This window comes from Calonectris borealis, chromosome 7 (assembly GCF_964195595.1).
Source record: "Calonectris borealis chromosome 7, bCalBor7.hap1.2, whole genome shotgun sequence".
Lineage (NCBI taxonomy): Eukaryota > Metazoa > Chordata > Aves > Procellariiformes > Procellariidae > Calonectris > Calonectris borealis.
The window spans coordinates 29604938-29629066 of NC_134318.1; the positions used below are offsets into that span (position 1 = coordinate 29604938).

At 57.8% G+C, this 24129-nt stretch overlaps 1 protein-coding gene across 1 annotated transcript in view; it reads left to right on the plus strand.

Moving 5' to 3' along the window:
* Positions 1 to 23677, plus strand: part of TRIM8 (tripartite motif containing 8) — a 30482-nt gene extending 6805 nt beyond the window's left edge. The window contains exons 3-7 of the mRNA XM_075154922.1: positions 19090 to 19185; positions 20085 to 20318; positions 20672 to 20703; positions 21333 to 21448; positions 22123 to 23677. Of these exons, the coding sequence (XP_075011023.1) occupies positions 19090 to 19185; positions 20085 to 20318; positions 20672 to 20703; positions 21333 to 21448; positions 22123 to 22730 (1086 nt within the window). The 3' untranslated portion in view covers positions 22731 to 23677. The remainder of the gene's footprint in view (positions 1 to 19089; positions 19186 to 20084; positions 20319 to 20671; positions 20704 to 21332; positions 21449 to 22122) is intronic.
* The last annotated feature ends 452 nt before the right edge of the window (positions 23678 to 24129 follow it).

Below are 24129 nucleotides of genomic sequence, written 5' to 3' on the forward strand. Positions count from 1 at the left end.
CACCCTGCTGCAAACCCGTCTGGGTTTGCTGGCCAAAGTGGCAGTGGGTATCTTGGCAGTCCCACATCTCTGGCTGAACCGGGACAGTCTCCTGCCTCCCTGGGGTTTGGATTAAGAGCTTTTCCCTGCTGCTTTCCTGCTAAGCTTGAGCATTTTCCTCGCCCTTAGCCCATCAGGTTGCCAGCGGTTGCTTGCTCTAGACCCGCAGCTGCAAGTCTTCTGTGTAGAGTCAATCCGAGAAGTGACAGCAGAGATGGAGGACGCGGGGAGGCAGCCTGGTGGGTTTTGGTGGGAGGGAGGAGGCTTGCATGGAGGGGACAGCTTTGGTAAAGAAGAGGAGTAGGACAGGGGCTGCAGCGAAGAATGCTCTCTTCCCGTGGGGGACAATGCGATGTGGACGGGTGCCGGTGAAGAGTGAGGTGGAAGGAGGGGAGGGAAAGAGAGGTTCTTCTGAGGACCTTGAGCCGCTTTGGAACAGCGACAAATTGTAGCCCAGGCGTACCCCTGCGGTATGTAGGGGTTGGCTGTACTTTGCAGGTGGGGATGTCTAGGCACAGCCTTGCCCACCCATGCCAGACGACCCCAGCCAGAGACCTTTCTGCCTTGAAGCCCTCCCTCAGCAGCAGCTTTGAATGAGCCCCTGAGACAGGGGTGTCCTGGTCTGGTCTCTGAACCAGGAGGTATAAGTCCAGCTTTGGCTGGTGATGAGGGCATAATAAACTTAGCCCAGACCCTCGTTTAGTCTAAATCCAACCCGTGATATTTATGTAAGCCTCATGTGGCTGCTGGCATGGAGGTGTGCAGCATGCTGCTCTCCTTGAGCCTGCGAGCATGGCGGAGAGGGAGAATTAGGAGAGACATCGGCTGCAGTGTGAGACCCTGGACTTTCCTCCACCCCTCAGCCTTGCGCCTCGCACGTGGGAGCCCGGGTGAGTCCTTCGAGGAACGCGTGAGGCCCAGGACCGTCCTTTCCTTCTCCCCTCCCCTCGCTCCAGCAGAGCACTGTCCTCGAGCTCTCCTGTGTGCTTGGCCAAGCCTGGTCCTGCCGGAGGGGGGTCCGCAGCCTCTCTGCTGCTCTGGTCTTTGCCTCTGGAGCTGAGGAGTTGCCTCTGCCCCCGTCGGAGCAGGGGGAGCAGAAGGGGGGACTGGTGAAGGGGGTGGGAGGAGAAGGCAGATTTCCATGTCTCACAAAGGGCACAAGCGATCAGATTCGTGCAACTGCCCAAGAATAAAGAGTCTCTTACAGTGCTGACTGCCCTGACCTCTCTCCTCTCTGCTCCAGAGGACAGCGTGTGACCACACAGGGATTTCTTAGCTGTGCTTGGGAGGGAGGCAGCGGGTTTTCTATCCCCAGATCTGTCTGCAGCTTGCCTTGCAGCATATTGGCCTATTTTTTGCTCGTTACCTATCTGTTTACTGGAAATCTTGGTACACAGTGGTAATTTCTTCTTTTCTTCTCTTTAATTTCATGTAATTGTTTTGGCTTTTTTTTCAATCTGACACTGAAATGGGGCTGAGAGCAGCAGTGCTTCCAGAGCAGGGACAAAAGTAACCAGGAAACAGGGCAAGAGAGGAGGGATCGACACCGAAACAATGAAATAGCCAAGCAAGGAAAGACTGAATGCTCAATAGCACAAGCCTTTGCAGAAATGCCTGGCTAGTGCAGCATTTTATAATCGGCTTCTGTGCTGGGCTGGCCTGCAACAGTAGTGTGATGGGGGAGGAATGCTTTGAATTAGCTGGATGCCAGAATTAATTCTGTCAGAATTCAAATGTACATGTATGTACGGATTTATAAATAAACACTTGGAGCCGGATTCTGCTTTGCCACACAGGCTCCGGGGCAGAATCTGGTCTGGCCTGGCTTTTTTTTCTTTTAAAAACATAAAATGCTATGGATCTGGGCTAGATTCTGGTGACTGTCAACTTTCTGCATTTATCAGCAGCCCGAAGGCTCAGGAGATGCTGGTTTGGTTGGAGTAAAGGGGATGGCTCGGAGGAGTCAGAGCTGCTGAGCTTGCTTGTGGCGGTAGCCAATTTTCTGCAATGAACCTCCGTTTGCTGGTAGAGAAGATGGGGCAGATGCTGGGGGACCAGTGGGGAGGTGTGGAATGTGCAGGCCCAGGGATGTCCTGCCCTTTTCTTTCCTCCATGGAAGAAGGACTGATAGAGCAGCCACCCCTCCTTTACCCAGGAGAGCTACAGCCAGCGTGCTTGGGAATGGGAGGAAGAGATGCCTGGTCCCAAATTCGGAGGGAGGGACGGTAATTTACGGGCATGAGACTCTGGATGCACGCAAGAGTTTTTACATATGTCCCCCAGATGAACTTGGGGAAGAGGTTCCCAGTCCCGAATCCTTTCTGATAAGAACAGCTTCGGCCTGTTGTCGCCAGGGGATCGCGGTTGTCCCTCTTCTCTCTTGTGATTCACTTGTGATGGTAACATGAGCAAAGTTCCCGGCTGAGAGCAGCGCCCTGCCGCTCTGCAGCGGTGCCGTCTACGTAACATGCACTTGAAGTCATCTGTTTGCTGGGATGATGTACCAGGACTGGCGGGGGCGGGAGGGGGAAATTAAACATGAATCAATTTAATTTCTCTGTTTCTTCTCTTCCCGCTACCTGTCCTTTCTTAATTCCTTGGTGTGTGGATGCTCTGGGGGGGCTGTCTCTGGAGTGGGCTGGGAAAAGCCAAGCTGTGGATGGCTCCAGATGAGGCAGTTGGCAGGGAGTGACGTTCCGGATGGCTGTGTCTCTCTGAAATATGAGTAAATGTTGTCAGACCAGCCGGCTGTATGATCTGGGGCTTGGGGAGGGCTGATCTGCCCTTTCCTCCCTCCACCCCTATCTCCCTGTGGGGGATCCCCCATTTGCTCGGCATCACCCAGTTCTCCTCTCCCTGCCTGGGTGACCTGGAAGCTTCATCCTAGAGCTGGAGCTTTGGAGAAAGGGAAGGAAAATCCCCCGTACCCTAATGGAGGCAGTGTTTTCCCTTGCTGTACAACAGCTTAATCCAAACCTTCATTTGAGCCAGTTATTGTGTGGCTTTAAAACCCCGTCCCCTGGAAACCAGTTTCCCACCCCCTTCCCTCCAGTCGATCCTGGTCGGTGGAGCCGAGCTCTGGGGTTTGGTGCTCGGCCACACACAGACACAGATCGATCGTGCTGGGGGGCGGGTTGATATTTTTGTGGCAATGGCTTTTATTGCTGGTTGCGGTTGTTGTTGGGAAGTCGGGGGGGTTGGCGTGTGCTGTAACGGGCTTGTGCGTGTGGCAAGGGGAGAGAGGGTAATGCGATCGTGTCCTTCTGCTCATTATCCTCTTGCTAGCGGGGGGGCTGCATCCCTCTCCCCATCCGAATCCACGCGGAGCTGCTGGCTCTGCGGTGGGAGCTGGTTTTCCCTGCAGGTGAACTCCTCTGTGCTCAGACAAAGGGCTGGGGGTGCCGGTGCCTCCCTTTGTTCTCCTGTCCTGGTGCACCCGCCTCTGACTGCAAACAGCCCCTTGAAGCATGCCTCTCAAATGGATGGAGCGGAATAAATGCACCGCGAGGTCTCTGTCCCTCTCGTAGACCCTTTGGGGATCGGGGGGGGTGTCCATGTTCCCCCTTCCCTTGGGTATTGTGCTAGCCCCTTGGTGATGGGGGTGGCTGGATCTGGGAGGGAATTACTGCAGCTCTCCTGCCAGCTGCACTGTTGTGGCTGGGTGGCTGAAGCCCATGAGCCCCGTTTGGGTCAGAGGTGGTTTGGTTGTAGGGGACGGGAATGGGATCTGCCCCCTGTAAGGGAGTGGGAGCGCATTTGGGGGTTATTTTCCTGCCTCTGCCTGCCGGCATCCTGCACAACAGGGCATCCAGGCAGGGGACTGGAAATAACGCCTTGTGTGTTGTGCAAAGTCCATCCCTTGCCAAATGCATCTCCCGAGGGTGTGAGCCCAGCAGGTAAAACCACGGCCTGTCCTCCAGCCAAGGATTTTGTAGCATTTTACTTACAACAGGGGAGGAAAAAGGTCAGTTTAATCTCTGCAACAGCCTAAAATCTGGGTAGGGAAGTAAGGGTGATACCCTGAAGTAGAGATAAGTGGAGGTGGGGGGACCTATCTGGGAGTCGGGAAGTCCGTGGCGGTGTGGGGAAGCAATCCTGGAGACTCGGGCTTTCTTTGCTGGTGGTGGTACCTTGCCGAACATGGACCCTGCTAGCTGCCCCCACCCAGGCGCTTCCTCCCCTGTCCTCCCCAAGGCTAGCTCCTGGCTACTGCTCTCATCTATGAACGCACATGGTACTAATCTCCATTTATCAAAGTGCTTTTGCAGCAATCTGATAAACAATACCGAGGTGATGAGCAAAAGCTAAACCTGTCTCTACGTGTTAAAACTGCCCGCTGGAGCCTTCCTCAGGAAATGATCCTCCTTCCCAAAATGCAAGGCCCAGCTTTGCAGGGGAGAGGGAGAGAGACAGGAGGCATCCGAAAAGACAACCTTCACGCACATGCTGCACCCAGTAACTGTAGACACAGACATTTGAGGAAAACCTTATGCTTCCCAAAAGGTGGAGGCTGGGAACGTCTGTCAGCTTGGGTGGAAGATGGAGGAAACCAGGGGAGTGGGAACCCGTGGGGCAGCAATCCCAGGCATGTAGCGTCCATGGAGTGGTGATGCCAGGCATCCTGAATCCCGGCCCTGCTGGCTGCTTTGCATCCGTGGAGCCCGTCTCTTCTTCTGCCCGGTGGAGGGAGCAGGCGTTAACGTTTTGAAGGTCAAGCAGAAATCACGAGCTGGCCCTGAGGCACAGCTGTGCTAGCTGACAGGTAAGGAGAAGCCGCCGCAGAACCGAGCTAGCAGCCAGGTTTCTTTGTGGATGCAAGCTCGCCAGGGGGTGAGGAGCCGCTGTTGTTGGTCCTTCTGCTCTAGAAAATGGCAGTGCGGTCACGGCTAGAAATGGCTTCTGTGGTTGTACCCTGCATGCTGGCGCTGCTCCCCCGATCCCTGTGCGGCTCTCGGCACGTCCCGTAACCTTTGTGCCTCCACCGCATCCTCTTTAAGAGAGGATAATGAAACTGAAAGGGGGAAGCAGCAGGCGCTGGAGGCACCTTGGACTGCCAGGCTTGATAAAGCACTGCTGGTCAGCCAGAGACCTGAGGAGCTGGATTTTTGAGTCAGGAGATGAAATGCCAGGTGGGGAGGGGGCATCTGGCGAAAGACACCTCATTTGGGGATGGAAACCGAGCCTTGAATACGGCTCTCATGAATTGGCAGGACCAGAGTCGAGCAGAGCGGTTCCCCTGGCTCCCGAGGAGGATAGAGCCGGCCGGGGTCTGAGCTGTCAGGCTCCGATCGCCGAGTCAAAGCTGGAAGATAAATGATACTTCAGGGGCCTGAGATCAATAATGTCAAAGGCTGGCCCGTAATCGGGCGAGATTAAAAACCAATGACAGGCCTCCTCCTAGGAGCAGAAATCAGCTCGATGAAGGAGAGCAGTGGGGTTTGCTCCTTCACGGTTATTCCCTGGCGGTGCCCACATCCAAACCCCCCCTGCAACATAAGCGATTCCCCCCCTCAATGAACATCGACCAGATCCCACAGGTCCCCTACAGCCAACCCCTCTTCACCGGTCCCCGTGCAGCTGGTCCAGAGCGCTCCCGCCCTTGGGAGAGTGGCTGAGGTGAAGACAAAAGCAATTCAGCCCGGTGCTGGCCATCAGCCGCTTTTGCTGCTGGGGGATGAGCTGGGGCCGCGGGAGGCAGAGGAGGGGAGGAGAGGCTGAAGCAGGAGGTCATGTCGATGCTGTGGGTACCATGATGTACTGCGTGGTGTAAAGATGCTCGGCTTCAGGGAGCGCATTGGGGAGAGGAGTTTTGGAAATGAGGGCTGCACATGACTCTTGACTTTGTCCCGAATATGTTGATTTTACCTGTATTTATCAACTAACGGATGCACGAGCGTTTAGCCACCCGTGGGCCGGAGACAGACAGGTGGGGTGCACGGCTGTGCCCATTTTGGGTGCGCTGGCGTTTGAGCTTGTCACAGAGGTGGCTTTTCTCCTGGGTGGGCACTGGGCTGCGCCACAGTCCGGCCGAGGTGGAGAAAATGGAATTGATATATTTGCAGGAGCAAATTAAAATAAACTTGAGTCCCTTTTTTTTGTGCATCCTTAAAGGGGTGCACGCTCCATCGCAGCTCTGCAGGGCAGGGCCACACTGGGGCTCCTGTGAAGGGTGCTGGGAAATAGGATGTTGTCTCTATTTCCCAAGTGCAAGGGCAATTAAAGGAGAAGGGACCGTGCCATCTCCTGCCACTGCCCTTCGTGCACACACGGGGAGCTGGAGATGCCGCTTGCCTTTGCCCTGGGCTCCTCTTCCCCTTCCTCCCCGCTCCCCCACCCCTTCCCCGCCAGGAAGCCTGGCCTTTGTGTGAAGTGATGCCTCCTGACATCAGCTGGGCGCCGCGATTTCCTCTGCAGCGGGGAGGGTGACCGGGCAAGGAGAGGGGTGCCACACTCCCCAGGGGGTGACATGCGGTCCTGGCCTTGCTGGAGCATGGGGCGGCGGCACTCGGGGGGAGGCTGCATGCCCGGCCGGGATGCTGCGGGGAGGTGGTTGCCCCCAGCCCCGCCAGTGTGGTGGTTCGGCGGAGCTTTGCCTGCTTGTGCTGCTCTGCCTGAAAGCACTGTGCCGGTGTGTTCCTTCTTGCCTGTGACTCTGCTTCGGTGGCATCTTTATTTGACTCCTCTAGGGATGCAGTGTTGGGCTCTATAGAGCTGAAGCTTGGGCAGTGCTGGCTGTGGGGTCTTGCTCCGGAGTCAGTGGCCCAGTACCACGGAGCAGAAGCGGAGGGGCTCACAGCAAGGCAGGAGCAGGGCTGACATCTCCTGCGGCCCAGGGCTGCACCTGAGCTCTGGGAGCATCTTGCTGTCCGTGCAGATACGTCGCTTCAGCAAGGGCAGAGCGCAGCTCGGCTGTGAGGGGGTTTGTGGGGTGCGGGCTCTTGGCTGCTCCTTGGAAAGGGGCTAATGCAACACATGGGAATTGGCCAAGCGCCTGCCGATGAGAAGCTGCGGCTGGCGCCTTGCCAGGAGCTTGGGGGCCTCGCATCTCTTTAATTCGAGACGTGTTTACTGGCGGATGGCGTTTTGCAGCTGGCTGGCTGGAAACTACAGGTCCCAGCATGCTCCCTCGTGTGTCGCCCGGCTGCTGAGCTCCAGTGGGAGCGTGGTACCACGGGGATCGTAGTCTTGGTGCTCGCCGCTGCAGGGGTTTTGCTGCCGCGGAGAAGGGCTCTGATTCAGCATCGCTGGGCAGAGCTGGACTGCGAGACACAGGGCTGGTCTCTGCCTCCTGCTTTCTTATCCTCCTGCCACCCACGTTCTTGATGCAAGACCAGGTTGGCCTTTTTATGTCACCAGGCTGGGGAGGGGATCTGGTCCTATTCTTACTCATTTGCAACGTAAATATTTTGGTCCCGAGTACGTTGCTGGGAGCTGGGTGTCACGTTGAGGAGCGTGATTCATTCATGCTGTTGCTGCTCGGAGCACAATGAGGCAGCCTTGGGACCGGTCCCAAAGATTTCCTGTGATCGCGGCTGGTGGGGAATTTGGGACGTCACGTTTGACTAAATCAGAGCCCTCTTCGCGCGATTCCTGCAAGCCAGAAGTACTGTGCTGTGCCCAGCATGTTCAGGACTTGCCACCCCCAAAATGCGATGGGTGCGGGTGGCTTGCGTTTCGAGAGGGAGGAGAGCGAGGCTGAGCTCCAGCTCTTGCGTTTCGAGAGGGAGGAGAACGGACAGCGAGGCTGAGCTCCGGCTCCTGCCTTCCCCAGCTGCGGGCGTGCGGAAGAGGTTGCAGGGTGTAGGGCTTTGTGCCTGGTCCCAGCCAGCCTAACAAATAAAGGTACAAAGTGATGCAGTTCAAAACCTGCTGCACACCGAGTCTCCGAGGGGGCCCTGGCAGAGTTTTCCTGGTGGGGCCAGCGCCACACGAGCATCCATGTGTGTTTTAAAGGGACATAGGACAACCCGAGGCGGGACGCTGGGCAGATGGGCAGGAGCACTGGAAGATGCCTCTCCATCCCTTGCTTCCACCGCCGATGCTCTGCTCCAGAAGGGACCTTTGCAGCCCCAGTTTGGTCACCGGCACAGGATGGAGGCACTGCTGCACCCTTCACCCCAGGGCTGGCTCCCTCTGTCCCCCCGTGTGTCGCTTCGTCCTCCCCACGCCGCTGAGAGCCAGGTGCGGGCTGTGCAGCGCCCAGATTCGTTCTGGCATCCTTCGTTAGATGGTGTTTGTTCATGCTGCATTTTTCTTTTTGCTGGCTTGTTTGGACACGCACTGGTACATTCACGGCACTCAGGCAGTAATGTGAGTCTCTTTCCCATTAGGAAAGGGGCCAGGATTTCGGGGGGGCAGGAGGGCGGCTTAAGCAGTAGTTTCTGAGATATTTCCTTCTGCCGCCACACCCTGCGTGAAAGAGCAATATCCGCGGCTTCAGCTGCTATCGCAAGGCTCCGAACGTCTCTCTTTTAATATAGATTGGTATCATTTTGCATTTTAAAGTAAAAACACGCTGCAAGCTGCAGACAGCTGTCGGTTGGCAGCTTTGTTTGAACATCTGGTATTGCTGGGCTGCTGTTCAGCGCGATCTAACTATGGGATTCATAAAGATTATAATCCGGGCTTTCAGATTCTCAATAACCACCTCGTGAAAAAAACGGGGAAGAGAGAAAACCCAGTGGGGAGGTGGCTGAGGGGTCCTCAGCGTTCAGCAGGTCATGGTCGTGGTCTGTCCCCTCTTAGGTGCGGAGTGGCTGATGGGCTCTCTCTGTGTCTCCTTGGCTGCCCATAGGTGCTGACGGGCTCCTTCCAGCCTGCAAAATGCCAGGCGTTGGGGAGCTGTAGAAGTGCAAAGTCGTCTTTTTTTTTTTTTTTCTTCCCCCCCCCCCCCCCCCCCTTTTTATTTTTCCCAGCTTATGTGCTGAATCCGATTGAGTCTCGTACTCCTCTGGGTGGTGTCTGGTGCTGGTGAGCTGAAGCAGCAGATTCTGCTGTGGCTTTGGGTAGATGTTTGTAACAGTTGTCTGCAGCAGCAGGACTTGGTTTCTTTTTCTTTAAAGTAAGTGATGGAGGAGCCAAAGCTCGGAGTAAACATCTCAGCATGTCAAAACCTCGTTTCCAAGAGAAATTGAGTCCCTTTTTCTTCTCAACAGAAAGGTTGAGATAGCCACCTCTGTAAGCCCCATCCATCCCTCTGTGAGTCAGGCACTTTCCTTGGCACCTTTGAGAATTAAGCAGCCTCTAAGCCCCTAACGGGTTTTATAAATCTTGTTAGTTGATCTGCATTTTTGCAAAGCTCTTTGAATCCAGCCTATTGGCACATAAGTCACCTTGACTTTCTGCAAGGCTTTGACTCCCAACTCACTTTCAGGCTCCATTTGTCAGTTGGAGGTGCACAAAAAACGTCCCCCCTTATCTTTATTAGAAAAAAAAAGAACCTGCCTGGAGAAATCTAGCTGCGCTCTAGTTGGTGCAAGCCAGTAATAGAGGTGCATATAAACCTGTTCTGCCCTTGTTTGTGTTGATTTAACTTACCAGTACAAATTAAAATAGCCTTGAGCGGTTGGAAGTTTAACTAGATCACTTGGGAGGAAAAAAAATAAAATCATGGCCTTTAAATCAAAGCAGGATTTTCTTTCTAGTGCTTCCCTGAGCCTGGAGGGGGGCTTTGTGCCGCTCACGCAGCCGGACCCCTCGTCGCTGGGTCACCAAACGAGATGCTGATGGGACACACGGCTGCTGGTCATTGCCTTTGCACTTATCGGTGGTCTCGTGGCTGGGACGCGTGGGTGCATGCGGGTATCGCTGCGGCTGCTCTGCTCCTCGGTGGTATCTGCGTTCTCCCAGAAACCTGCTTGTGCATCCAGATCCTTGGGCCAGGCTCCCTCCGGAGCAGAAGTTAGAAATTAGGGGGGTAGGAAGCTGAAGTTCAGAGCTGTTGTTCAGAGCTCAGGTCTTCCCACGGCAGGGCTGAGCCGTGGCGGGCGCGGAGCGGAGGACTTTGGGCAGGGGAGAGGCAGCTCAGCCTGCAATGGGAGGAAGGGTGGAAGAGGCTGGCTGTGTTTCACCCCTGCAGGGAGAAAGCTCTGAGATCACACAGGCCAGCTGGATCTTGAATCCAAGATGTTTATTTGGAAGAGGGAGTGAGGGTTTCTCAATTTTGCAGGGGCTGCAGATGGGGGTAAGTTTGCTGCCAAGCAATGGGAGTGGGTCTTTGCAGGATGGCTGCTTTTGAAGGCAAGGCATCCCGCCAGCTGCAGTTTGGGGACGACTGGCCGGGACCCTGAGATTGCAGCACATTGGGAAGATCCTGGGATTCAACAGAGCTAGACGAGGCTGAGACAACAGCAGATCGAGGCAGGATTGGAGGTGCTGCCAAAGCCTCTTTATTTTTTTGTGGGGGTTATGGAAGGAGCGACTCACAGATGATATGTCAGAGCAACAGGGCTTGTGTGAGGAGCAGGGTTTCGTGATTCAACTGAGTTTCAGCAGTGAACGACCTCCCATTTCTGCCCAGACTGCCACCACTGGAGCTGGCAGAGCGCTTGCGAGAGCCAATCTGGGGAGGTGATCCAGCCGAAAAGAGACTGCTTTTTTTTTACTGGCTTAATTTTTCAGCTGGATCCGTGGTTGGGAAGAGGCAGATGTATGAAAACAGAGACAGAAGAGGGAGAAAAGGAAGTTAGGGCCCTCGTAACGTACATGTAAATTGATTGAAACGTTCAAGAAACCACAAGCACAGAACGCGCCGAAGACAAGAGAGGGCAGGACTTCTTACATGATCTCTTAGGCTCAGAAAAACTGTGAAATCTGGTGAATCCCAGTTGGTGTAGCTGCAGGGCCCAGATTTTATTTTCTGGCATGATGGGGAGGAAGCGCAAGGCAACGTTGGTCATCGGGGCCAGATGTGCTGCAGGTGTTGGTGTCAGTCTGAGGTCCCAAGTGGCTGGAAACGGTTGCTCAAGGCCCTTGGATCTGGGTGTCTGAAACTTTCGGGGATGTCGCAAACCCCTGCACTTTCCCGGAGTGCCCCGGCAATGCCCCGGTGCTCCAGAGCCAGTTGCTCAAAGGGCATTTGGTGCTGGGTTGTGCCGGGCAGGGTGGCCTTGTGCCAGGATCTGCAGCCGGAGCCCTGTGCCGCAGACGGCTCAGCAGCAGGGTGAATTTTGGCAGTGATTTATAAGCAGCCCCGAACCAGGACATTTTCCCCCTAAAACCGAAAGAGGCAGGGGAAAGAGCTCCTCCCTCACATCCCTGGTGGCGGAGAAGACATGGACCTTGTCTTTCATAAACATGAAGCCGAGCCCTGTGACTCCTCCTGGCTCTCCTTGCTCCCAGGCGAAGGCGGCCTGGAGTGTCCTTCCTCCCGAAGGGGAGGGCTGCTGGCCGGCGTCTGTGCCCAGGCCTGGGCGGGGATCTCCTCTCCCTCCCTTCCCAGCAGAGAGAAAAAAGATTTCTTGAACTCTTCGCTGCCCCGAGGGCCTGGTCGCGCCTGCAGCCGCAGCTCCGGCAGCTCTCCGAGCCTGTCTCTCAGCCTTGCTCCTGCACCACCCAAAAGCATCTGCTGTCTCCGCACCGCCGGGACACAGCGCAGGAGCACATTTTCCTGGGCTGGATGCCGTCTTTCCTGGAGGATCCAGGGCAGAGGCGGCTGCGCTGGCCAAAGGCACGGGCATCACTGAGGCTTGTCTTTGTCCTGTGGAGCCAGCAGCATCAGTCGGGACTCACCTGGCTGCATGCTCGGCATGCAGACCAGCTCCTTCATCCCTGTATTCATCTTCCTGGCGTGTTTCCAGCTCCTTTCTTCCTCTCCTCCCCACACTGTGAGCGAGGCTTGAGCCTCAGGTCTGGTGGAGGTGGTTCACCCCACTTTCACTGCCTCTTGCTGCGCTTTGCACGGGGGCAGCTCCTCCGACATTGGCCCATGATCAGCTTGGCCTCGCTTCCACCCTCTAACACGCTGCAAAAGCAGCTTTGTGTTTGGGGCGCCTCTGTTTTGGGGGGCACATTGCCCATACTGGGCACCCCGTATCAGGAAGGCTCCTGCCTCCAGGACTTGCGGGGCTGCTGGCACAGAGGGGATGCTTCTGCAGCCGCCGACCTTGTCTCCCTGCTCCTTAATCTCCCTTATCCCCCTTTTCCCCTCGAAGGAGATCTTCGTTCCTGCTCAGAGGACACTGACAGCAGTGGCAGCCAGGCCATGGCTTGAAGTTGGGGTCCGAAAACCCTGGGTAAAGCCCCAGCCTCCCTCCCCCATTTTGCAAGAGGCACAGCCGCAAGTAACCCCCGCGGCAGTGGGGAGCAGGGGGGGGACACAGAGGCCCAGGGAGGCAAATTAACATCCTCAAGGTCCTTCTGAAGGTCGCTTTCCAATGGAGAATAGGTCCCCGTTTCCTGGCCTCCAGAAATCCCGCTGCTGGCCCCACACAACACAATGCCTCGTATTTTCCCCTTACTAACGAGTTCTTCCTTTCTGCTGGGTGTAAACAAGGGGAAGAGCTGTCCCAGGCTGTGGGCACCGGCACAGCCCTGCGGTGATCCAGGGTCTGCTGGTACAAGGCTGTGCGGAGGAGCGTGGTCTGCCCTGCCCACCGTGCCGGGGTGCCGCAGGGACAAGGGCTGACCCGAATGCCGCTCAGCAGCCGTGAGTCGTGGCTCAGGGGAAGCATCCAGCTGCTGTGTGCCGGCCATGCTGTAGGGATGCCCTGTGCCAGGGCGGGCACTGGAGGTGGGCTTTGCATCTGGGGTAGCCGATGGAGGTGGGACATGGGGCTTAGCCTGATGGTTTCTCCTCCCCAGTGTGCTCAGAGACCAGGCAGCGTCTCGCAGGGAGATGGGGACAGGCAGGAGGTGTCTCCATCCACCCCAGCGTGAGAACAGGGCAGAGAGCCGCTTTTGCGAGAGGCACCCCGTATCCTGTTCCCCCAAGCTGGCGCTGGATGTTTGGCCTCCAGCCCTTTCCTACGAAGCGCCAGCTCTCCTGGTGCTCAGGGGGTCCCTTGACGCTGGCGAGGGGTCTCTCATGCCCATGCGCTGCGTGGCTGCTCCTCCCATCCCATCCTAGCAAGGGCAGCTATTAATATCCCGGAGGCTGTTCCCCTCCCCTCTTCCTTCCCCTGCCGGGGATAAACCAGCCCGATCTCTGTGCAGGGAGCACCGTGAGAAAAGCCAAACCCCAGCGCAGCATGCATGTGCTCCGGGCTGGCCGGGGGAGGCGAGGCCTCCTGCTCCGGCCTGAGACCTCCCCTCCTGCCTGGTGCTTACTGTAAATGTGTGCAAGATGAAACCCCAACCAGAAAACATTTCCTTCCTGTCCGTGTAAGCAGATCAGCCTCCTGCGAGTGCCGTGGGGGCTGCGGAGAGTTTGAAAGAGCTGCTTTTGCCTGGGTCTGGTCAGCAGGAGACCGTGGGGGGTGGTGGGAAGGATGCTCCAGAGGGTTTGGGCTGTGGGGATGGGTCCCCTCGGGCTGCAGCAGTGCGGGATCTCATGGTTTGAGATCCTGTTTTTGGGGGTACGGGGGTGCCGTGCCCCAGAGCCACACGGTGTCGAAGCACCAGCAGGTGGGGGGATGCTTTCAGGAGGGATGAGAATAGCTCATCGTGTGGGTTTTTCTCAGAAAACTGGCCAGCTGACAGCGGAGCGGGGCTGGGGAGCAGGAAGCCTGTGAGTGGGAGGCATGAGGAGGCGAAAGGTTGTGCTCGCCTCCTTGGTCCAGGGCTCTCGGTGCATTAAAATTCAGTTGCTGTGACTTCAGGCCTGTCTCCAGCAATGTGCCGGGACGTGGGTCTCAATGGGGGCCCTTGATCTCGGTCCCTGGGCTGAGCTGCAGGTGTCTGGAGCCATTCCCGCAACAGGCATCTGCCCTTCGCAGCTTCCTCGCTCCGGTTCCACCTTCCTCCTCCTCCTCCTCGCCCTTCCTCCCCCTCGTGCTCCAAGCTGCTCCCTCCGTTCTGGCTTTCCGGTGGCTGCAAACAATGTCCTTATTCACTCGGCGGCTGGGATTTGGCGGCGAGGGGAAGGCCCGGGCGCAGAGGAGAAGGAAGGAGGGAGGCAGAGAAGCGAGCGTGCCTGCCCTGGGCCAGCGGTCCAGCTGCGGTTAAAGGCACGCTGTGGGGCACTCTGGCTCTCTGCTCCCCCCAGTTTCCTACGGGAACAAGGGCTGTGTGCTCTTGTGATTTGTCCACCTGCCCTCCTCTAGTACCCTTCAAACCAGCGTCCGGTTTCAGCCCAGTTTATTGGGAATTAGCATCCTGCAAGTGTCCCACAGGTCGGAGTGCAGGGACGTGGTTGCTCTTGCCAGGAGAACGGTCCTGGAGGATGCACAACCCTTGTTAGACATCAGAGAAGCTGCATGGGCTTCATTTCTGCCATGAACACAGTAGGGTTTTTCACTGCTCCCACTCTCACCTAAAACCGGAGCTGCTCGGCGGGTCGTGGGGCACTGCTCTGGCTTTGGTGAAGCTGCCAGGCTCCTTCCTGATCCCGCAGGGAGTCGGGCAGGGGCTGGCGAGTGCTTGAGCCCCCGGGGAAGGGGTGCCGCAGGCTCTCCCCTGCCGGCTCTCCCCGGGAGGCACACAGGGACCCTGGCCATCCTCGGAGCAGGTGAAACCTTGGGGCATGTCACGCCATTTTGCTGCGCCCATGCCAGCCCCAGGGCCCCGGGTTGCTGGGGGCTTCAAAGGAGGGATGAGGAGAGTGCTGGGCTCTAGGCAGGGCAGGGGCGTAATCCGCCATTATCACAGGCTCAGCAGCGACCGCAGACTTAGCCCTGTCCTTCGGGAGAGGACAGTGGTGCGACCAGCCTGGGACAAGCCAGGGAGACATCTTGCCCGCAGATTTGTCCCTGCCTGGGAGGTCTCGGGTGGGTGAGCTTCCCACACACCCATGCCTCCTTTGCAGTGGCGGGTTGCCCGGCCGGCCGAGCTGGACCCGTGCGTGTAACACAGCTGTCGCTTGCGGTGCTGCCGCCCTATAATGACTCTTGGATGAAGAGCCCAGATGCCCTGTATCGTCCGAGCTGCTAAACTCTTTATTACCATCTTTCTGTCTTGCGGCTGAAGGCATTTAATCTTGCAGAAGTTCTGCTCTCTCCCCTGGCAGACGTCCCCCCGTCCCCTGCCTGGGGGGGCGGACGTGTCCCGCGCTGGAGCGGCTGCTGGGAGTTGGGGCAGGTGCAGAGCTGCCCGCATGCAGGTTTGGGGGGACAGACCGGGAGGTGCAGTAAGGTGTACGCGGGGCGAAGGTGGTTTCCCCAGCGGTGGTTTCCTCCCAGCAAGCGCTGGGCAGATCGTGATGGTCAGCAAGCCTTTCCCTGGCACGATCCCACAGGGACCAGCTGTGCGCATCCTCCCTGGAATGAGACTTTGCAGCGCTTGCTTTGCTTCCCGCAGAGATGGCCTTTCAAGTAGCATTTCTCTCCCAGTGTGTGACCTCGGTACCCCAAACCCACCCGACTTGTCGCGATTGCTCCCCAGGATGCACCCTGCTCCGCCGGCGGCGGGGCTCCTGATCAGTGAGCAAAGGATAACCTCCGCTCGTTTCTCCTTCCACCTTCGGCGGTCCTGCTCCTGCACAGGGTTGATGCCCATGGCGTGTTTGCAGGGAGCCCTGCTAACCTCCTCTTCGGGCTCAGCTTTCCCCCCGCCCCCCTTTATTTTTTTCCATGAGGAGGGGGGAGATTACTTGCAACTCTAGCAGAATAAACTGGTGTCCAGCGACTAGCCCCGTCTCGCTGTGGCCTTCGGAGGTAGGCCAGCCACTTACCCCAGCCGCAGATTAACTTATTAATTAATTAGATGAGTTCACTCTCAGCTGGTGTTGGAATACAGAGCATTTTTGGCGGCCGTTTCGCAAACGAGTGGCGTGTCTCGAAAAAGACGAACTGGGATCGTGGAGTTGCTCGGAGCCCGGGAAGGGCGCCTGTATGGAGGGAGCTGCGGTTCTCCCAGCATCAAGGTCATGCATGAAATATGAGAAATTACCCTGAGAAATTCTGATCCTGGAGGAGGAGGACGAGGAGTTCATGACTTCAGAAATACCAGATTTGGGAGGGGATGCAAGGGGAAGGGATATATTTTCCTTTTCAAAATACCTAAGGAATTCAGCCCGTGCTGCGGAGACAATGAGATTTCGCCCGTCGATGCCAGAAGGGGTAGTTCATACCCATGTGTCTTGTTAAGGTTTCGGTTGCCGTGGGTGAAAAGCCCTCCCATCCTGCTGCAATCCCAGGCACGTACGGTTTTTAAATCGCCCTAAAATCAAGAGAGTGGCTCAACTGTGAGATTTAAAGAAAATGCTGCATGTCCTCTATTCTCTCTGATTTCTATGGCTTTAGGTTGGATTTCGGTCACTTTTTCCAGCTGTGAGGGGCTCTTAAATTAACTTACGTATATAAAAACTTATATATATACTTTTATGTATATATTTGTGATTTCACATAATTGTATGATTCCAGGAGTGGAGCACCCTGAGGTTCGTTACAAAACACAAAGGTTGGCAGCTCCGCCACGGCAGCTGCAGGGCGGCGGGAAGGGGACGATGGTACGTGCATGTCCGGGGCTGTTCGGTCCATGCCTCGGAGGTCCCTCACACCGGTGGGGCTGGCAGGGTGGCCTCTGCCTGCCCGGCGTCTGGCGGTGATGGGAAAGCCTGCTTTCCCCCGCGAGAGCATCCCGGCAGCGTTGGGGAGGGCGAGCAGGGACTGCCTCAGGGTGGCTCCACATCGGACGCCTGATGCGTACGCCGGGGCGGGATGGGGATTTGGCCTGTGCCCTGCGAGCTGCGAGTCTTGGATCCCATCCCGCGTTTTTCCCCAGCCCTGTCCCAGCTGGCGGCCGGGGGAGGCAGGCAGGGGGGACCCGGCTGCTCCCGGGGCCGCCGCCGGACTCAGCCGTCCTCCTGGTGGGCTGCTGTGGGGTGGGTCTGGCTGCTCGCGGTGGAGACGGCGAGTTTTTGCCGGCAGGGAGGGAGGCGTAGGGAAGGGCTCGGTGCGAAGGCTCGCTATGTCTTTTGGCTCTCCAGCTCGGGGAGCAAGAAACTCAGCCTGCGTTGCAAGACCTGCCCCGGCTCCCAGGCTCGATCGGCCTCCTGCAAGCAGGGATGCGGGAAGGCATCTCCTTCCCTGGAGCGGGCGGCTTTCCCGTCAGTCGACTGCGATTTCAGTGGGGAAATTCCAGCCTGTGGATGCTGGGGCAGGGTCCAGAGCTGGGTGCGCTTGCTGCGCTCCGCACCAGCCCAGCGCAGAGGGATGTTGCAAACTGTGTTTTCAGCCAGCGGTGTTTGAGAGCAGGTCGTGTTGACATGCACCTGCCTGCGCCGCTGCGGGAGCAGGTTGCTGCCCGCCGCCTCCCTGCCCGCCTGCATGGGGCTGCTGCCCGCCCGCCCCACTGCTGTGCCCGGTGCTGGACGCAGAACCCCGGCTGAGCCCTCAGAAAAGCCACCAGCAGCCCCGCGCCGTGGCCTGGCTGCTGGCACAGGACCTGGGACGCGGTTCCTACCTGCGCCCTTGGCTCTCTCCGAGCAAGTGGTGTTGCACCCTCTCTCTGGAGCTCAGTTCCCACTGTATTTAACCCGGGAGTGGCACCACAGCAGCGCAAATAACAACTCTTTTGCGATGAAAAAAGGAGATTTTTAATATATGCATTCTTTTGCATGCATGCTTTCTCCGTGCGGATGCTCCTACCTATTCAGCTGGTCTTAAAAACAGCGGCAGCGATGCCCTTGGATGCTTGCAGGCCCGTGTATTTCTACACGCACGGGCCAGTGAACGTCCCCCCGTGCCTGTGGGTCTGCATCGCTGTCGCTGCCCCTCAGACCCTGTTTCAGTGGATGTGCTGTCTGTGTGTCCATCTCCATGTGTGTGCGTGGGTGGGTGCACACACGTGGGCATTGGGCACGCGTGTGGAGCACGACTGAGTGGGAAACTGGGTTTTTTTAGCTCCTCGTTATTATTAGTGGTAGGAGCCCAGCGGCAGTGAGGCTGGAGGTGCCCGAGACCTTAAGAAAAACAACAGGAGGGAGGAGGCTTCGCATTCCTGCTCCCGAATTGAGTCGGAGGTGACAGCCTTTCCCTGCAATGCAATTAATCCCGGCAGCGCCTCTGCCACCCTCCCCCTCCCGCCTTGTCCAGGAATTAATTACTTGATTATAAATCCCCGAGCGGCGGTTTATAATAGCAATAATCCCCTCGAAATTCATCCTCGCTGCCGGTTTCTTCCCATCTCGCCCCTGTCGTTGAGAGTCTCTAACACTGCATCTCCATGCCGGGCAAAGCCCTTCTGCTTGCCCCGCCGGTGTGGCAGCTTTCCCTCGGGATAACCATGGCGGGAAAAAATCAGGAGTTGATTTTGAGGGGTGTTTTGGGAAGCCCTGCTCCTGCTCGCAGGGACGGAGCCCTTCTCTCACGGGGAGCGGGTGTCACGCTGGCCGGGGAAGCGGGCAGGAGCCAGGCGCTCACGCTGACTGCTGGGGAGAGCGTTTTGTCCCAGTTACCAGGCTGATGGCCCAGGCCCAGCCCCGAGGAGTGGGGGCCGGGGGCTGGCGGCGTGGCGGGGGGAGGCCCCGATCCTCCTCTCTCCGTCCCTCCCGATTACGCTGACGCTGGCCCTGGGGCTTGTCACGGAGGTGGGGAAGGGAGAAAGGATTTGGCGTGGCGTACGGGGGTGCGAGGGGGGTGGCAGCGTCTCGCGGGAGCCTGCCGGCAGTGGGTGATGGGCCTTGAAACGGTGCCGCCGCAGTGGGAGATGAGCCTCCCCATGTCCCCCCCCAGGGCTTGGCAAGGGGCTGCCCCCATCCCGGGGACCCAAATCAAGGTCCCCAGCTGATAAGGCAGCCCAGCACACGCGGCCCCTCTGCACGGCCATTGAAATAGCGAGGTTTCCACCTCCACCAGCCACGTGTGGGCTTTCAGCTCGGCAATGGCATCCCACTGGGAAAAAGCCCTGTCCCTTCCAAACCGCGTGGGCAGAGCCAGTGCGGGCGGCACTGAAGCTTCCCGGCACGTGTGGCCGCTGGGCTCTGACGGCTGCTTTTCTTACCCGTCTCTGCAGAAGATGCTGATGAAGCAGCAGGACCGCCTGGAGGAGAGGGAGCAAGACATCGAAGAGCAGCTCTACAAGCTGGAATCGGACAAGCGGCTGGTTGAGGTAACTGGTGCTTCACACTGCTGCAGCCAGCCCCGGGGACTGTCACCCCATGGCGCGATGGGGACAGGCTCCCAGGGCGTAGGGGCCGGATGAGCGGGGAGGAGGGAGGACATGCAGGGGAAGAGTGGCTGGCTGGACCTGCTGTCTCCATTCCTGTCCTGGCAGTCATACTTTTGGGAGATGAAATGTGTTTGGGGCTGCCCTACAGCCTCGTGGGTCCTGGGGCGAGTTGGCAGGCAAGGAACGAGGCTGTCCTTAAATATCAGGTGCCCCCCCACCTCAGCTCAGCACAGCCTTCCCTGGGCCACCCACTTCATCCCGAGTGGGAGGGGAGGGTCTGGAGGTGGGAGATCCAGAATAAACTGCTGAAATACCCAGGAGGTGGAAGAGAGGCAAGCGAGTGTTTTGCTGGGACACAGGTAAAAGAACATCAGCTCATGGTCCTTAAAGCCCCTCGCCCTCCCAGAGCATGGAGGGAAGTGCTCTGGAGCATGATGTGACCCCAGCCTGGGGTGGGGATGAGGGCAGGGATGAGGACGAGGATGAGGATGGGGATGGGCAGGGTTTTTCAAGGGAGCACACCTGCCTCAGTGGTGCGGCAGGTTGTTGCTTGGCATTAGCTCTCCGGAGGCGATCCCTACCTAGACCCCAGGAGGCAGGTCCAGAGGATCTGCTGGATTAGCCAAACCTCCACGGTGGCCCTGTTGGGTCTCCAGCACATAGGAGTCCTGTGGCAGCTGACCACAGGGTTTGGTCTGTGTGGGCGTTACAGGAGGGCAGAGCTGTGGTGCAGCTCTTGGGTCGCACCCACCCCTACTGGGGAAAGGACCCGGGTGTCCTGGGGCATCATGACGGAGGTTGAAGGGCACGGAGGGGCTGACCCTGCTCCTCTCCCCCAGGAGAAGGTGAGCCAGCTGAAGGACGAGGTGCGCCTGCAGTACGAGAAGATGCACCAGATCTTGGACGAGGACTTGCGGAAGACCATGGAGATCCTGGACAAGGCCCAGGCCAAGTTCTGCAATGAGAATGCGGCCCAGGTCCTCCACCTCAACGAGCGCATGCAGGAGGCCAAGAAGCTCCTCAGCTCTGTCCAGGTCATGTTCGACAAAACTGAGGACATCAACTTCATGAAGGTGAGATGAGCTGCCCGTGCTGGGGGTGGGAGGGGGCCAGGGGGAGGTCTGAGTGTGTAGGGAGCATTGCAGAGCGGGCTGGGGGCACTGACCGGGACTTGCTGGTGCCTCCAGAGAGCTCAGCAGTGGGGGAAGGCGAGGAGGAGCGGTGCAGGCTCAGCGCTGGCCTCGTACGAGGAGGTGCCGCAGCTGGAGATGGCACTGGGGCAGCCCGTGCTGAGGGGAGAGGGGGCTTGGCACCCTTGGGCAGCCTGTCCCCTCCTGGGGGGCCGCAGAAGGTGACACCAAAAGGGGAGGTGGCTGCCGGGGCAGGGACTGTTCTTACTGACCAGGGCTTCTCCTTCCCCTCCTAGAACACCAAGTCTGTGAAAATCTTAATGGACAGGTAAGCGTGGCAGGGCAGGCGTGTTCGGGGGGAAGGGGGGCTGTCGCGGGGGCGGCAGCAGCACGATGTCCAGAGGAGGAGCAGGGCCAGGGTTGCTGCAGGGACTGGGAGAGGCATGCTCTGTGCCTCAGTTTCCCTCTGTGACTGGGAGGATGAAAAATCCCCTCCCAGGGGCTTTGAATCAATGCCTCCCCTTGGACTAGGGGAAATGTAGTGTCTTTGTGGAACAGCAGAGCTGGGACCCAGCACCCCAGCCAGGATGGGACCAGCCGGGTTGGGGCGCAGGACTCAGTCCAGCTCTGCTCTCCTTCTCCTCCCTCCAGGACCCGGGGTTAAAGCCAGCGGTAGCAGAGCCAGGGCGAGCTGGGGTGGCGATGCTGGGGGATACAGGGGCTGCGGGAGGTGCCGGTTGGCACAGGGTGTTCACAGCAAGGCTGGATGGGGAAGGTCCTGCCAGGAAGGAACTGGTCCATTGGAGAGGGCCAGCTCCCCACTGCCCTCGGCACTGCCTCCCTGGGGAAGGGGTTTGGCAGGGGGGATGCGGGGGAAGGAGCGTGGGGGTTTCCTGACCTTCCCCTGAGTATGCTTTGCCCCTCACGCCTCTCCTCTCTGCCTGCGGTCTCCAACAGGACCCAGAACTGTACAGGTGGCAGCCTGCCCCCACCCAAAATCGGCCACCTCAACTCCAAGCTCTTCCTGAACGAGATCGCCAAGAAGGAGAAGCAGCTCAGGAAGTTGCTGGAAGGTGGGTGAAGCCTGAGGGGTGCTGGGGTGGGGGGGCACAGGTCCTCGCTACCTCCTGTGTCCGTAGCTGGGTGCCCTGCAGATCCCAGTACAAGAGGGTGCGGAGAGCTGTCGGAGTGCAGGGACACCTGGGAACCCCTCTGTGGTCAGTGGGGTCAGGGCGTGAAGATGCCGTGAAGCCAGCTCCTGGCTCTCCCCAGGACATTGTGGAACGGCTGTGTTTTGGGGTGACACAGTGGGAGGGCTGGCCATCGGCAGGAAAAGTCAATGGAAAGATGGGGGTCAGCGCACGGGCAGCCCGTGCCTGGGAGCAGACCACGCCCTGCGGAGGCTTCCCAGTCCTCTCTCCTTGGGGATTTGGGTTTGTCACCCAGGCTGTCCCGCTCTGATCCTGTTACGGACTGTGGTCACGAGCTGTGCACGGGCTCAGCCTGCGCACGTGTTTGCAGAGCAGCGCTTGGGGCCGCTCTGAGCCTGCCGGCAAGGTCCCAAAACGGCACCTGCAAATTCACCTGCGTGTGGCTGTGTGCCCAGTTTGCCGCTGGTGGGGCAGGCTGGGGGACCCTGTGTTTGCGCGGGGCTGGAGCGCAGGTCTTGGGGCTTTGCTGCAGGTTCGGACTGGAGCTGTGCCATGCCGTGCTTGACGCAGTCCCCCTCTCCTCTTCCCCTCCGCAGGTCCTCTGAGCACCCCCGTCCCCTTCCTGCAGAGCATCCCCATGTACCCCTGCACCGTCAGCAACTCCGGCGCGGAGAAGCGCAAGCACTCCACCGCCTTCCCCGAGGGCAGCTTCCTCGAGCCATCGTCCGGGACTGTGGCGAGCCAGTACATGAGCCAGGGCGCTTCGGCTGGCGAGGGGCAGTCCGCACAAGCCATGGTGCCTTGTAGCTCCACGCAGCACATAGTTGGACTTCCCAGCGGCCCGCAACCGGTGCACTCGGGCTCCGTCTTCAACCCATCTCACTACCCCAACACCACGTCATCTCAGCAGTCCGTGCTCTCCCAGTACGGCGGGCGCAAAATCCTCGTCTGCTCCGTGGATAACTGTTACTGTTCCTCCGTGTCCAACCACAGCGGGCACCAGCCCTACCCGCGGTCGGGGCACTTCCCCTGGACGGTCTCCTCGCAGGAGTACTCCCACCCGCTGCCGCCCGCCCCCGCCGTCCCCCAGTCGCTCCCGGGACTTGCCGTGAGGGAATGGATTGACGCATCCCAGCAGCACGGGCGGCAGGATTTCTATAGGGTCTACGGCCAGCCGTCGGCGAAACACTACGTCACCAGTTAACCGTCACACTCTCCAGAGAGTCCCGTTCGATGACGCGTTTGGAGAGAAAAGTCTGGTTTGGTTTGGCTTTTCTTTTTTTTTTTTTTCCCTTTTAAATCAAACCCAGTTTTTTCCTCACTTCGCGCCCCTCCAGGATTTTGGGGAGGGTGGTTCTCTCATCTCTCTCTCTTTTTTTTTTTTTTGGATCCTTTTAAAACAAAATAATAATGTTTTTTTTCCTTTTAATTCCTTTTTTTTTAATTTAATTTTGGAAAGTCCTTCCTGCCCCTCGCTGGGAAAAGACGAGGGAGAAATTACCGAGAAGAAATTGATGGGGATTTCAGTCAGGCGTCTGGGTCTGTGCGTCGTGCTCTTCCTCGCTCCTCTCTGCCTTTGGAAAACTTCAGAAGGGACAATGGCACCTTCTCTCTTTCCATTTCTCCGAGTTCATTTTTTCTGGTTTGGTTCAGTTTTTCCCTTTCCCCACCCCTCTCTTTCCCTTTTTAAAAAGAAAAAAAGAAAAAAATCTATCATTGATTCAGTATGAAACGATACTTGTAGATTTTGGGTTTGTTACCTTTTTTTTTTTTTTTAAAGGCTGATTTTTTTTTTGTGTTACGAGGCCTCTTCTCATGCATATTGGCATTTTTTTTCCTTCTTTCAGAGATTTGTAAATACACAATGGCAGGAAATTTAATGCACAAAAAAAAGGGAAAAGAAACTTTAAAAAAAAAAAACACGAATAAATAAATAAAAAAAAAATCTGTTCTAGTTTTCAGGAGGGGAAGCGTGGCCAAAATGCACCCCCCTCCTGCGTATCGCTGATGCAACTTCCTGTAACAAGCACTTTGTATAAAAAAAAAGTGGACTTCCTGCTATAAGGCACAGGTATTTATTCTGTAACCGATTTTAGAACACACACACAAAAAAAAAAAAATATTCAAATAAATGTGATCACTTAGTGCAAATGCCTCGCTCTGCTGCAGCTCTTCCCCCGGGAACGCCAGCTCCGGCGGGAGGCTCCCACCTGCTTTTGCAAGTCACCGCTGCCCGGGTCCCACGCGTGCCCGGCCGAGGGCAGGGATTTTTCCGGCAGGGCTGTTTCGGAGGGAGCAGCTCGGGGACGGGGTGGCAGTGGGTCCCGGCCGGGGAGGGGGTCCCCACCAGCGCCCGTCCCACGTCCCAGCCCCACAGGGAGGGATGCCGGAGCCGTGGCTCTCCGCCGGCTCCCTCCCACCGGCGAGGATGTGAGTCAGGCGCCGAGCCGGCCGGGCCGCATCCTGCCCGCGGCCTCCAGAACAATCCCCATTGTGGGATGGGGACGGGGTCGGGGACGGGGACGGCGACTTTCCTGCCTCTGCTGGCATCCACCGTGCCGGCCACGCGGCAGCCCCAGCACCCGGCCCTTGAGGCTTTGTCC